This window comes from Amyelois transitella, chromosome 22 (genome assembly GCF_032362555.1).
Source record: "Amyelois transitella isolate CPQ chromosome 22, ilAmyTran1.1, whole genome shotgun sequence".
Classification (NCBI taxonomy): domain Eukaryota; kingdom Metazoa; phylum Arthropoda; class Insecta; order Lepidoptera; family Pyralidae; genus Amyelois; species Amyelois transitella.
In genome coordinates, this window is record NC_083525.1 from 641,007 (window position 1) to 656,045 (window position 15,039).

The following is a 15,039-nucleotide window of genomic DNA, read 5'->3' on the forward strand; positions in this document are numbered from 1 at the left end:
CACAAAATCCAGCAAGTAGCCGCTACAGGACAGCGAGATACTTAACTTAGTGAATGCTGGTAGTCCAAAGGAGAAGACCAGGGGCAGACCGCTTTTATAGGGCTCCGGGGCGGGGCTGAAGGGGGCATCAGGGAGACCGAAGCGGCATGACGTTACATTATAAACATGAACGATTTAACTACTTAGTAATCCTACTAATATTTTAAATGCGAAAGTTTGTGCGTATGTCTGTATGTATGTTTGTTACTCTTTCACGCAAAAACTACTGAACCGATTACGATGAAATTTGGTATGTAGGTAGCTGAAGACCCAGAATAACATATAGGCTACTTTAATACGGAGTTCCCGCAGGATTGATTCCACGCGGACGAAGTCGCGGGCGGCCTCTAATGCTTACATATAGGTATGACGAATTCATTGTAAAAATACAATGTTGATTTGAACAATCACGACTCAAATTATTTTGTTGTGTGCCAAGTAAAATTAAAAACATAATTTAAAACAAATATTTTATTTCGGATTTAACAAAAAAAAAACATGGAATCTTAAATAAGAATTATACTATCAGACCACCATTGTCACATACGAAATCTGATCCAGTTATTCCTCTCGCCTTATCGCTAGCCAAATACAAAATTAAATTCGCAATTTCCTCTGGATCTGATGCTCTTTTCAAAGCCATAATATCACCCAAGCCGTCCGCAGTCACAGGCATGGCGCAGTTGTCAAAAAAGTCAGTCTTGACTGGACCAGGGCTTACTGCATTAACTCTGACACCTGAAGCTGATAACTCCAAAGCGGCAGCACGAGTGAAATGATCTAATGCTGCTTTACTAACATTGTACGCCATATAAGCAGTACTTCTCACCTTCTTCCCAGCTATGCTAGATATATTGACGATATTCCCTTTAGTTTTAACAAGGTACGGAGCAACCAATGTCGTGAGTTGAATTACTGAACGGACATTAACACTCATTATTGCATCGTACGCGGCCAACACTTTGCCGTCCAGAATCGTGCCGGTAACTGAAATGCCAGCGTTGTTCACCAAAACATCGATTTTATTAAACTTCTCGACTGTTTCTTTGACGATGCGTTTCACATCGTCATCTTTATTCATTTCTGCCGTGATCACGAGCGGTGTTTTGCCGTTTTTCGCGCATTCTTCAGATACTCTCTTCAATTTCGTTTGGTTTCTGCCCACAATAGCAACATCTGCACCCTCTTTGGCAAAGAAAATAGCCGTAGTAGCCCCGATGCCGGAGCTCCCGCCGGTTATAAGGACGACCTTGTTAGCAAAACTCATGTTTCTTTAAAATCGTGCGGCTCGTTTGAGAGTAGATGTAGTACTGCGTCACACGAGCGTACGTAGTATCTATACAACGTACGCACGGCGTTACATAACCTAAACTGTAATTATCTAATCTTAGAGGACAATATGTCATTGTTATGTTATATCTGAAGGAGCTTATCTTGAAGAATACTCTAAATAAAGTACCTGAGTGACAGAGCGGTGCTCGGTGGACGTCACAATAACATAAAAATAAGTCAAATATAAAACACGTTGATGACAGAATTACCATTTATGAAAAAACAAAAAAAAAATTAAAAATCATTGCCTGTCGTCAAAAAAACATCCCAAGTAAAAAAGTCAGCGGTTTTGTACAAAGATAGATTAGGTATTCTACATAATATACATAAGTTTAAGACGCATACAAATAATAACGTTTTAATCAGTTACGGGGTAGACAGAGCCAAGACTTGAAAATACTGTTAATAATGGAATTGGCGTTCAAATAGTGACAGATTGAAAAATTCCAAATTTATTTGTCTTTCTAAGACTTTTACGTTTATTAAATTCGCTTATAATAAGTAGTCGCCTTTTACTACATCCATGGGTAAGAAATGGTGTGGTCCTATTCTTCAATGCCAGGAACCACACGACACCTAAAAACTATCATAATATAAAAAAATAAAAATAAATAAAAATAATAAATATATACAAATAACACAGATTGAGTTAGCCTCGAAGTAAGTTCGAGACTTGTGTTACGAGATACTAACTCAACGATACTACATACATACATACTTACATAAAAATCAATTTCTCGGAGGGGTAGGCAGAGATACTATATTTTATAATAAATACTTATATGTAATAGATAAACATCCAAGACCCAGGCCATTCAGAAAAAGTTCTTTTCTCATCATGCCCTGGCCGGGATTCGAACCCGGGACCTCACACACAGTCACAGACAAGCGTACTACCGCTGCGTAGAGGCCGTCGAAATATGTAGGTATATCACTATGATGACTGACTGACTCTGTCTACCCCACAAGGGATATAGACGTGATTATATATTATGTATGTATTTTACTATCTTATAATGTGAAGACTTCACAAGTATTTTCCTATCTGACAATATGATATGATTAAATAAATTTTATTGAGTGATATTAAATAATTTTTATAGATAACTCTGATTTATTATGGAGGTCAGCAATTGTAGATAAGGTTTCTTTTTTTACGAATTATCTAATATTTTTTTAGATAAATACGTGGGTATCATCATAATAGAACTACCTATATCGTTATTAAATTCACCCCTATTCCTTGCGCTTCTTTCCCGGTGGGGTAGGCAGAGACTATATGGGGTAGGTGGAGTCTACCACTCCACCTACCCCATGTAGTCTCGAGTAAGAGCGAGTTTGTATATATAATTTACCGAAGTAAACTTTGTTATCCCGTAGTTGGACTTTTTCTTTTCAATCTAAGTCCAAATTCCGCTGTATAGCTAAAACAAAGGTTTTTCGTGTGGAATACCTGATAGTGGCCATCTAGCGGTAATAATTATAACAATCGATAAATGATGCGGACAGCATGCTTTTAATGTTAACATGCTCGCTCATGCTTCACGAGTGAACATTAATTTTAAGAACGTGTGTAATAACTAGATGGCGCACATCCCACAGGATAATAATTTTTATGTACTAGCTGTGCCCGCGACTTCGTCCGCGTGGAATTATTTTAGGCATCATTTAATCTCTCAAGGAGGAATAATTTTCCCCGTTTTTTTTTTACATTCTCCATTATTTATTTATAGTTGCAGCGTGATGTTATATAGCCTAAACCCTTCCTCGATAAATGGTCTATTCAACGCAAAAATAATTTTTCAATTAGAACCATTAGTTCCTGAGATTAGTGCGTTTAAACAAACTAACAGACAAACTCTTCAGCTTTAAAATATAAGTATAGATAACTTCAGCCTTAATCAATATCCAATTTCTTGAAGGAACCTTCCACTCCTCCGAATATATCGGTGATCGTCTTCGGCCTGCCTGGCCTCATACTCTCCACAACTCTCTTCTTGTTTTCAGCTAAAATGTAGTCTTCATTCGCTTTTAGAACTGCTATGATGTCATCTGTAACAAGTTTCGTAAATACATACATATTTATATATATATATATTTATATATAGTCACGTCTATTCTATATTCCGTGCGGGGTAGATAGAGCCAGCGGTCTTGAAAAGACTGATAGGACACGTTCGGCTGTTTGGCTTAAGGATAGAATTGAGGGGTAACAAACAAACAAATAACTTAACATTAAATTTACTTGACAAATAAATTTACTACGTACCTACGTAGACATAATTTTTCTAAATATTTTTTTATTAATTCATTGTCATGCTTTCTGTAATCCATCATAGCATATTTTCGACTGGGCTCTGCTAGAACTAATCTAAATTTATAAATGTATGTAACATATTATCAGTTCTATATCCCTTGTGTGGTAGACACAGCCAACAGTCTTGAAAGACCAATGAGCCACGTTCAGCTGTTTGGCTTGATGATAGAATTGATATTCAAATAGTGAGAGGTTGCTAGCCCATCGCCCAAAAGAAGAATCCCAAGTTAATAAGCCTATCCCTTGGTCGCCTTTTACGACATCCACAGGAAAGAGATGAAGTGGCCCTATTCTTCTTTCTATTAACCACACGGCACGGTGTTAATAATATTGTAATATTATTTTTTAACTTAATTATCTAGTTCATTGTTTGCCAGTTGACTGAAAGAGATACCTTCATGGGATAAGTCCGCCATTGAAAAGAATTTATTTCTTTCATAATTATTTCATGTAACTGTATAAAATACAAACAAACAAACAAACTTACCTCTGTATTCATTGAAGGTTTTACCTTCCCCCCCTGCTTCTTTCGGCAGTCCAGCCATCGGCACGAACTCCTCCAGAGTCCTGGACCCTATCTGGTGAATGTGCAGGACTTCCAGCAGTTCCTTCTTCAGGAACGGTTTGATTAGCATCATCAGCTTGTCCATGAATGACGGCGCGTTCAGGAAATGGAGTCCTTGGAGTTTCGCGAGGAGTCCTTCCTATTGTAACATACATACATACATACATTACTCACGCCTCTTTCCCGAAGGGGCAGGTAGAAGGGGTAAGTTGTCCTAGAGTTGATCTTTAAAAAATATGCTTCCATTTCTTCCTTAATTACATACGCAATTGATACATTTGCAGCTTATTGTTTATGAAATTAAAAGGAGTTGTAGTGATAACGATTAATTTAGCCAACACTTTCCAATTTTGAAAAATCAGTTTGTCGTATATGCATGTTTCTTCCTTTTTAAGTGGCATAAAAAAAGTTCCAACCAAACGTGACTACCTATATGTATGTATGGGATAGCAACCTGTCACTATTTGAATCTCAATTCTATCATTAAACCATACAAATGAACGTGGCCTTTCGGTTTTTTTAAACCTATTGGCTGTCTGCCCCGCAACGGATAAAGACGTGATTCATTATCTATGTCAAGAGTACCCGAAACCGCCGAGCTTGCATGAAGAGAGTTATGAATGTGGATGAAGCGAAGGAAGTATGCAGAGATCGTGGCAAGTGGAAAGAGGTAGTCTCTCCTACCCCTCCAGGAAAGATGCGTGATTTTATGTATGTATGTATGTATGATTTGATGTTATGCACCGCGTCTGCACCTGCAAGAAGTACAGGAACTGCTGCATAGTCTGCAGGTCCAACTTCGCCAGGTGCCCGAACGCGATCCGGTCCAGGTCGATGAGCAGCACCACTCCTGGGAACGTGCCCACCTTGTACTGCCAGACGTCTGTAGTCAGCAGGTATGCTCTGCAAACAAACATAATAACATACATAACATTGGATAGAAATTTATAAAAAAAAAAAAATAGTTTTGCAAAAATGGTGCCGTGTAGTAGTAGGACCACTTCATCTCTTTCCCATGGATGTCGTAAAAGGCGACTAAGAGATGGGCTTACATCCTTTGGATAATTTTTTAGGCGACGGGCTAAAACTTGTCACTATTTGAATCTCAATTCTATCTTTAAGCCAAATAGCTGAACGTGGCCTATCAGTCTTTACAAGACTGTTGGCTCTGTCTACCCCGCAAGGAATATAGACGTGATTATATGTATGTGAAAATGAAAAAATGAAAATATTTTATTAGTTTAACAAAGTGGTACAGTTTAACAAGTATATAACTTCATTTCACTTAATAACCTTCTATTAAGTGAGAAAAACCTGTATCAGAAAGCCACGCTCTTCCTTAACAATGGTATTACAGTACCCAAAAACTTAATTCTATTGAATGTATCGTCAGTTAACAAGTAATACCAACCTGACCTCGTTGGCGAAGTGGAAATTTTTCGGGTCATAATCCAACAGCCGCGCGTAGAACGCAGTCTGACCTGTCTTCGTCCGGATCTCCAGAGGTGTGAAAAGACTGAAAAAGTTTATTTTATGAAGTCATCTTCTATACTAATATTATAAAGCTGATGAGTTTGTTTGTTTGCACGCTCTAATCTCAGAAACTACTGGTTCGAATTGAAAAATTATTTGTGTTGAATAGACCATTTATCGTGGACGGCTTTAGGCTATATAACATCACGCTGCAACTATCAGGAGAGAAGAAATAATGGAAAATGTGAAAAAAAAACGGGGAAAATTAGTCACCCTTGAGGGCTTCAATGATGTCCAAATAACTGTTCCACGCGGACGAAGTCACGGGCACAGCTAGTATTGGTATAAAATTCTCGTGTCACAATGTTTGTTCCCGTACTCCTCCGAAACGGCTTGACCGATTCTCATGAAATTTTGTGTGCATATTGAGTAGATATGAGAATCGGCCAACATCTATTTTTCATACCCCTTAGTGATAAAGGTTGTCCACCCTTAACATTTTTTTAACTAGAAATGACTTAAAAAATATTATTACAATGACAAAACAAATTTTGCCGGGACAGCTAGTATCAATGTAAAATTTGTGCATATTCAAATTCAAATTCAAAATTTTTATTCATTATTATAGGATACTTCATATCACTTAATAATTGTCAAAACGTATGGTTTAACAACATTGGTTGACGTCAAATGAATTACTTAAAACTAAGTTTACTGCCGCTTCCAAGGCGTCAGTGCAGAAGTAGCGGTAACAAACTGCACTGCAGCATTTTCTTCAACAACGTCAACTTCACAATGTCAATATTGTAACTTATGCTCAAGAAAATAGGAACTCCGCTGGTATTCCTCACCATCTCTCATGGAATCCGATGCTTTGCTTGTCCAAGCACCTGTCTTTGAAGAGATTAGTGAAAAGTGTCTTCAGCGTGAGGTTCAAATCCAGCACTTCTTTGGCCACAGCGAAGCTCCTGTTGCAGCAGTGGTACGCCAGAATTAGGTCAAGATCTAGAAAAGTAATACACGTCACGTCTATATCCCTTGCGGGGTGCACAGAGCCAACAGTCTTGAAGGTACTGATAGGCCACGTGCAGTTGTTTGGCTTTTGGATAGAATTAAGATTCAAGTATTGACAAGTTGCTAGCCCATCGCCTAAAAATAATCCCAAGTTTGTAAGTTTATCCCTTAGTCGCCTTTTACGACATCCATGGGAAAGAGATGGAGTGGTCCTATTCTTTTTTATATTGGTGCCGGGAACCACACGGCATGCAAATGTATGACTTTGTCCACCCCGTGAGGGATAAAGACGTGTTTACATAAAATTATGTGGGTATCAGCCATTCGCTTCTCCAATTATGCAGCACCATAACTATCTGCTATTATGAATGTAGACTCTGTACAGTATTTAAACCCGTGACCTCCCGCGGAGTGCAGAATAAATGACGGTTAAATAACCAATAATTACTGTATTGTGGATTCACGTCATGATGATACTCGAGTTAGTTCTACTGTTTAAATGCGCTAAGTTCAGTTTTTACACACAATTATTTTTATAAAATTTACTATATTTTATGACTTTAAATCAATTTGATTAAAATTAACTGAGCTTGCATGAAGAGAGTTTTAATTTCCTAGCCTAAAGATAATATAAAAATATGATTTTTACAATTTCTGTCTGAATGTTTGTATACTCGCATCACGCGAAAACTATTGCTATGATTTTAACGCGGTTTTCTTCGATTACGCTTGATCCAAAAACATAACATAACATATTATCACGTATACATATATGTCCTGCGGAGTAGACAGAGCCAACACTCATCAAAAGACAGAAAAGCCACGTCCAGTTATTTGTCTTAATGTTAGAATTGAGATTAAAATGAAAAACAAAGTTAATAAGTTAACTTATCGAATCCGTCAGACATGAATAAAATTAAGACCACCAGTGTTTATATGTATTAACCAGTGTTTATAAAGAATGCCACTCAATTACTAAGTTAATAAGTCACCTTTTGCATGAACGTTGATATGCCGTGTAATTTCTGTCATTGTAGAATAGTACTACCCTATCTCTTTATCATGGAAGTCGTAAAAGACGAATAAAGGAAACGGTACATTCATCTAGTGCGACTTTTACCTTGAACCAGTATGGTTTACGTTACTGCAAAGGAGGTCAGATGGTAGTCTGACTTAACCAATCCAGAATCATGGTCAAAGGCGTACCCCGGGCTCCTCTCCAGAGAGGATGTAATCGGAATTAACGGCAGGAGGTAGCGACTCAGGGGCAGGAACTGACCCTGGGTTGAAAAGAGGGGCTAGCAACTTACTGGTCGTCCATGACAGTATGATGATGAGTCAGAGACCAGCGTGGAAGAATCCCGTGCGATCCCATGATGCCCTCAAAATGGCAAGCAAGTGACACCGGAGGAGTTTAATGGGTAGCAGCTCCCAGGGTGAAGACCTGGGAGTTGATCCGTAAAATGAATTTCCCCTTCGATAACAAGAAAGTGCCGTGTGGTACCCGGCACCGCACCAGTGCAAAAAAGAATAGGACCACTCCATCTCTTTCCCATGGATGTCGTTAAAGGCGACTAAGGGATAGGCTTACAAACTTGAGATTCTTTTTTAGGCGATGGGCTAGCAACCTGTCACTATTTGAATCTCAATTCTATCGTTAAGCCAAATAGCTGAACGTGGCCTATCAGTCTTTTCAAGACTGTTGGCTATGTATGTGTGATTGTAAACTTTACCAGTAATGTGGTCAGCTGGCAGGTGGGGCTGGGTGTTGACCCAGGTTCGAAGTTGAGTGATGTCATCAGGTGTGATGCCCGTGTCTTTCCTGTACTCCTCCTCCAGGGGGAACTGACCAGGTTTTAGTGATGACAGCATGATCTTTTTCCTGTTTGAAAGACGATCCTGTTTGACGGATTTTTTTCCTGTTTGAAATGTTGGAGCTTAGAACGTTAACATTCAATCGTTATTGAATTTTGACGCCAAAAATTATACAATACCAGCTGTGCCCGCGACTTCGTCCGCGTGGAATAGTTGTTTTGGGCATCATTGAAGCCGCCCTCAAGGATGAATAATTTTCCACCGTATTTTCACATTTTCCATTATTACTTCGCTTCTTATAGTTGCAGCGTGATGTTGTATTGCCTAAAGCCTTCCTCGATAAATGGTCTATTCAATGCAAAAATAATTTTTCAATTCGAACCAGTTGTTCCTGAGATACATACATACATATGATCACGTCTATATCCCTTGCGGGGTAGACAGAGCCAACAGTCTTGAAAAGACTGAATGGCCACGTTCAGCTATTTGGCTTAATGATAGAACCGAGATTCAAATAGTGACAGGTTGCTAGCCCATCGCCTAAAAGAGGAATCCTAAGTTAATAAGCCTATCCCTTAGTCGCCTTTTACGACATCCATGGGAAAGAGATGGAGTGGTCCTATTCTTTTTTGTAATAGTGCCGGGAACCACACGGCATTCCTGAGATTAGCGCGTTAAAACAAACAAATAAACTCTTCAGCTTATAGTATAGATTATATTTATATAATAAACAGAGGAACAGTCTAGCTGAAGGTATGGCTTATGATGAAATTGAGATTCAGATAGTGAGAGGTTGCTAGCCCTTCGCCTAAAAGAAGTCTTTTCCTTGATTCTTTTCTCTCCCGGCTTTAGTCCCAGTTGCATCCTCACCACTCTGGAGATGAGCCCGGGGTATTTCTTTTTTAAACGTGGCGACCCTATCTAACCTCCGCAGGTAAATCTAACCCATATTGGATCGATCATAGTTGCCTGAATGTGTAGGTTTCCTCACGATGTTTTCCCTCACCGTAAGAGCATCGGTTAGTATTATAACTAATGTACCTCTACATAACTTCGAAATTTTATTTATTTACAAATTTATGTACACAGAAAACATTGAGATAAACACAAAAAAAAAGTTACACCTATAGGTTCTGCTTATATGAAAAGGGTGACAGGCGTGCACGCCACTGACACAACTATTTATAGGCATACGTAAACAAATACGTAAAAAAAAACTTACAAAATAATAAACTTACATAAAATATTTACAATAGATATCAAATTCGCAATTCTTTATTTCTTCCAATCTTTCTTACTTCCTATGCATGTGTTTGTAGCTAATTACACTAGTCTACAAGGTTCGGGCAACAGAACACTGACCTATATCACGATGTAGCACTAGCATTACTGATTACAAATATGCTTACCAAAATCTGTCTAGACGTCTGGTTTTTTTTTAAATATTTTTTTTTTATAATTTACCCGCATACAGGCTAAGATAAAAATGTAGATGATAGTCAACTATTTATTTGAGGGTATCTTTATAATTCATATGATATGATAGATAGACAAGTATAAAATGAGGGTATCTTTATTTTTCTTATGACACTACTACACAACAAATACTGGCTTTGCGTATTTTCTGTAATAACTTGGTTATATTTAAAATTTGTTATTAAAATGAGTGAAAATTCTGATAAAATAAGTTGTGTGAATTCCCCTGATACGTTTTGCTTCATTTGTGGCAATTTTACACCCGTAACTCAAAGGAGACCAGTAAGTGAGAATGTTAAAGTGATGTACGAAGCGTATTTCGGTTTTACAATTGGTCACCAAAATAAAAAATGGGCTCCTCATATTTGCTGCATTACTTGTGTTGCTAGTCTGAGAAAATGGATGACTGGCAAGCGTTCTTCGATGCCGTTTGCAATGCCAATGATGTGGCGTGAGCCTACTGATCACAGCTTGGACTGCTACTTTTGCTTAACTAAGACCAGTGGACATTCCAGGAAGACGAAAATCAATATTGTCTATCCTGATACTTCTTCATCTACAAGACCTGTTCCGCATGGCCAAGATTTTCCAATACCGGTTCCACCACTCGATATTGCTTCCACTAGTGCAGATTGTATCAGTAGTGCACCTTCAGCATTTGATCCAAATTTTGTGATAAGTACTAATCAACCCCACTTGATAAATCAAGCTGAACTTAACGATTTAGCCCGAGACCTTAACCTTACAAAAGAAAACGCTGAACTTTTGGGCTCCAGGTTACAACAATGGAATTTATTAGCAAAAGAAACAAAAATAAGTGTGTTTAGAGATCGTAACAAACATTTGTCTACGTTTTTTACTTCTGAAAACAATGTCTGCTTTTGTACAGATCCAGATAAACTAATAGAAAATTTAAATATTTCTCATCAGCCCAATGAGTGGAGATTGTTTATAGATTCCTCTAAATCGAGTCTTAAGGCGGTTTTGTTGCACAACGGAAATACAAAACCATCGATTCCTGTAGCTTACGCTTATAATATGAAGGAAACTTACGAAAATATGTCCCTTATCCTTAGATCTATAAACTATGATCGTTATAAATGGCAGCTATGTGGAGATTTAAAGGTCATAGCTTTGTTACTGGGTCTTCAGGGAGGTTTTACCAAATTTTGTTGCTTCCTTTGTCTCTGGGACAGCAGAGCAACTCAAAAGCATTACATTGTCAAAGAATGGCCTAATAGAGATTCTTTTGAACCAGGAAAAGAAAATATAAAATTTGTGCCACTTGTTGATCCCAAAAATGTTCTTCTGCCCCCTCTTCATATCAAGTTGGGACTAATAAAAAATTTTGTAAAAGCTCTGAACAAAGAAAGTACTGCTTTTCTATATTTAAAAAGCGTTTTTCCTAAATTGAGTGACGCTAAACTGAAAGAGGGTATTTTTGTGGGTCCGCAAATAAGAAAACTGATGAAAGATGAAGACTTCGAGAAAAAGTTAAATGACACCGAATTACAAGCTTGGAAGTCATTTCAAAATGTGGTCACAAACTTCTTAGGGAATAGAAAAGCAGAAAACTATAAAGAACTTATAGAAAATCTGCTGAAAAGCTACCAAAAAATGGGCTGTAGAATGTCGCTGAAAATTCATTTTTTGCACTCACATCTAAGTTTCTTCCCCGAAAATTTGGGAGCTGTGAGTGATGAGATGGGTGAAAGATTTCATCAAGACATTCTTACGATGGAAAAAAGATATCAGGGTCGATGGGACTCCGCAATGATGGGCGATTACTGTTGGTTCCTTACAAGAGAATCAGATTGCGAATATAAAAGAAAATCTCCACATTCAAAGGGAAAAACAACTTTAGAATAGATTATATACATTATTAATAATTTTATGTGTTTATTTTTTATTAATTACAATGATTTCTTGCTATTTTATATCTCGGTTTTTTATTTTTTCTGTAACAAATTGTACAATTAATAAACAAAAAAAAAAAAAAAAAACCTGACGTCTAGGCAAAATTCTAAGCTCAGATTCGAATTAAGCGTGGTCGTTTTACCTAGAATATCATACTCTGGTCTCTGTTGCTCTCCTTAACTTCAATTTTGTTGGGTAGTGTTATTAGGCTCAAGTCACAAGTCTCCGAACTTGATCTTGCGACCTAAGAAATAATCACAAAAGGTCAGTAAGGAGAAACATGATAATTACTCGTTTAGTAAGTTGTACAAAATTAAAAATTAACATAAACATGTAATTGTTAATTAATAATTAAGAGAGCAACTTTGTAATGGTAACACGTAAGAAGTAACTTACTACTTTGACAGTCTAGCATTATGTGTCATTATTGTGTCAAGAAAACAATAGATTCTGGAAAAAATTATAGTTTTATGATTGACTAGAGGCCGCCCGCGACTTCGTCCGCATCGAAACCATATCAAACCCGCGGGAACTCCGGGATAAAAAGTAGCTTATATGTTATTCTGGGTCTTCAGCTACCTACATACTCACCGTAATCGGTTTAGTAGTTTTTGCGTGAAAGAGTAATAAACATACATACTCACAAACTTCCGCATTTATAATACGAGCGTTCCTTAAAATGCCCTGACCGGGATTCGAACCCGGGACCTCCGGTGTCACAGACAAGCTTACTACCGCTGCGCCACAGACGCCGTTAATAAATATACATATATATCTAAAGTCTCTGTCTGTATGTAAACGCTAATCTTGGTAAATTGTGGACGGATTTTTTTCCTGTTTGAAATGTTGGAGAGAAGGTTTTCTCAGGAAAGTTTATATCTATAAATGATGGCAGGTCGCTAGTATAAAAATAAAAAAAAAGCATAAACTACTTACCCTAACTTTTAGTGAATAAAATATTTAGAAAAGCACTTAATCACTATCAAATTCTTTTGGCAGTTGCGTATAATTTTTATATTACACTCATCCATAAAATAAATGTAAAGTTATTAGTTACGTCCGTTTGTATCTGATTGTCATGTCAGAATAGAACCATATAAGCAGAAAACTGTATATTAAGGTAAATTAGTTAGGCTTCCACTCCATAGCTGATGTAAACTATTTAAGCTATGCTAGACACTGCACAAGTTTGCAACTTCTTCCAGACTAATGTAAATATACATATTCCAATCCCAACTTTTTACATATATATATATACGGCCTCTGAGGCGCACCGGTAGTTCGCTTGTCTGTGACATCAGGTCCTAGGTTGTAATCCCGGCCAGGGCATGATAAGAAAATATTTTTTTCTGATTGGCCTGGCATCTTGAATGTTTATCTATACATATACTCTCTCTTACTTTACTCCTTTCTTCCTCTTTTCATCTTTATGCAGACGACCTGCAACTCTACCACTCATGCGATTGTGAGGGTATTGACTCCTCGGTTGCGCTCATTAACAGGGATCTTAGCATTATTGCAGACTGGTCGACTAAGTACGGAGTAGTTGTAAACCCGGGTAAATGCCAGGCTATAATTATTGGAAGCTCCCGGCAAATTTGTAATATTAATTTCGAGGCTATCAATCCCGTTAAATTTAATGATGTTACGATCCCTTACTGCCCCAGCGTAAAAGACCTTGGACTGCAGATCGATTCAACTTTTAGCTGGGTTCCTCACGTCACTGAGGTCTGCCGTAAAGTAACTGGTATGCTTCGTTCTCTTTATAGACTAAAGAACTTCCTTCCTCTGAGAACCAAAATCTCCCTCGTCCAATCTTTAGTCATTCCTACTATTGATTATGCCGACGTGTGTTACTGCGATCTTACTCAAGTCCTTCTCATTAAACTCGACAGATTAGCCAACAACTGTATTCGCTTTATTTTTAATATCCGTAAATACGATCATATTTCTTCTTTTCGTTCGCAGTTATCATGGCTTCCTATTCCTGAACGTCGTAAAGCCAGAATTCTTTGTTTTTTGTACTCTCTACTCAATGATGCTCACTCTCCTCTTTACTTAAAATCTAAATTCCCGCTTCTGAGTTCCACCCATTCCCGTTCTCTTCGCTCTTCAGACAACCTGACTCTGCGTACTCCTCTGTTCCGGTCTACTTTTTTGGAGAAATCTTTCCAGGTTCAGGCTGTAAGGCTCTGGAATGCTCTTCCTGAAATGATTAGGAGAGCTCCTAGTCGCTCTGCGTTCAAACATGCTGTGAAGGGGTTCTTTCTTCGGCAGATTAATGATGGGTCATCCTAATTATATATCCTAATTATATATTTTATGTATGTATAATAATATGTATTTATAGTGTATATTATGTATATATATCTTGTATGTATTTACGCATTTTCTTTTTGTAATGTATGTATTTTGTCAGTATGCATGTGCACTTTATCGCACCACCAACTTAAAGTTTTTTCTGTTTGGTCAACTGGTTGACTGGTAGAGAATGCCAAGCGGCATTAAGTCCGCCTTTTGTACATTTTTTGTTTTTGTGCAATAAAGTTTAAATAAATAAATAAATATAAGTATTTATTATGAAATATAGTATCGTTGAGTTAGTATCTCGTAACACAAGTCCTGAACTTATTTCGAGGCTAATTCAATCTATGTAATTTGTCCCGTATATATTTATTTACTTATGTTATAACCTCACGGGTTTGTTACCACCTCACTGGTTGCACAAATCTGCACAAATATGGCCGCAGCGGAGGTTCTAAACCGGTACACAGCCTCTGCAGGTAGATACATAAAACTCTTTATTGCACCATAAGAGTAAAACACACAAAACAGACAGAGATGGTACAAAGGCGGACTTATCGCTAATGCAATCTCTTCCAGTCGACCTTTGGGTGAAAGGAAAACCAAACATAACAATGGTGTAAGCGCAGAGCAACACAAATAAATGTGATCACACGGGAGTGAATCCCCGCGCTAAATATGTATAGCAAATATATCTGTACGTAGTAATGGACGAGTGCCTTAATGTACGGCGATCTCATGCAAGGACATACGCAATAATTCGCATTATACATTCATCTAATATTAA

At 37.7% G+C, this 15,039-nt stretch overlaps 2 protein-coding genes across 3 annotated transcripts; both read right to left on the minus strand.

Moving 5' to 3' along the window:
• Positions 1 to 495: 495 nt before the first annotated feature.
• Positions 496 to 1,369, minus strand: LOC106133231 (glucose 1-dehydrogenase-like). The gene has a single exon (XM_013332882.2). It carries the CDS (start codon positions 1,304 to 1,306, stop codon positions 557 to 559), a length of 750 nt encoding a protein of 249 aa, XP_013188336.1. The 5' UTR covers positions 1,307 to 1,369; the 3' UTR covers positions 496 to 556.
• A 256-nt stretch (positions 1,370 to 1,625) lies between these two features.
• Positions 1,626 to 13,018, minus strand: LOC106133238 (alpha-tocopherol transfer protein). 2 transcript variants are annotated; one of them, XM_060950609.1, is made up of 7 exons: positions 12,885 to 13,018; positions 8,474 to 8,615; positions 6,578 to 6,731; positions 5,665 to 5,769; positions 5,009 to 5,156; positions 4,176 to 4,392; positions 1,626 to 3,423 (listed from the first exon to the last, which is right to left on the minus strand). In XM_060950609.1, exons 2-7 carry the CDS (start codon positions 8,610 to 8,612, stop codon positions 3,269 to 3,271), a joined length of 918 nt encoding a protein of 305 aa, XP_060806592.1. In that variant the 5' UTR covers positions 8,613 to 8,615; positions 12,885 to 13,018; the 3' UTR covers positions 1,626 to 3,268. The 2 variants fall into 2 exon arrangements, with proteins under 2 accessions (XP_060806592.1, XP_013188343.1); XM_013332889.2 differs by lacking the exon at positions 12,885 to 13,018 and adding an exon at positions 9,794 to 9,870.
• Between the last annotated feature and the right edge of the window lie 2,021 nt (positions 13,019 to 15,039).

Coding starts and splice junctions, on each gene's coding strand:
- LOC106133231 (XM_013332882.2), bottom strand. CDS start 1,306: ATGAGTTTTGCTAACAAGGTCGTCCTTATAACCGGCGGGAGCTCCGGC.
- LOC106133238 (XM_060950609.1), bottom strand. CDS start 8,612: ATGCTGTCATCACTAAAACCTGGTCAGTTCCCCCTGGAGGAGGAGTAC. Junction 6,732..8,473: donor GCCAGCTGACCACATTACTG/GTAAAGTTTACA, acceptor TTACTTTTCTAG/ATCTTGACCTAATTCTGGCG. Junction 4,393..5,008: donor AGTTCCTGTACTTCTTGCAG/GTGCAGACGCGG, acceptor ATGTTACAATAG/GAAGGACTCCTCGCGAAACT.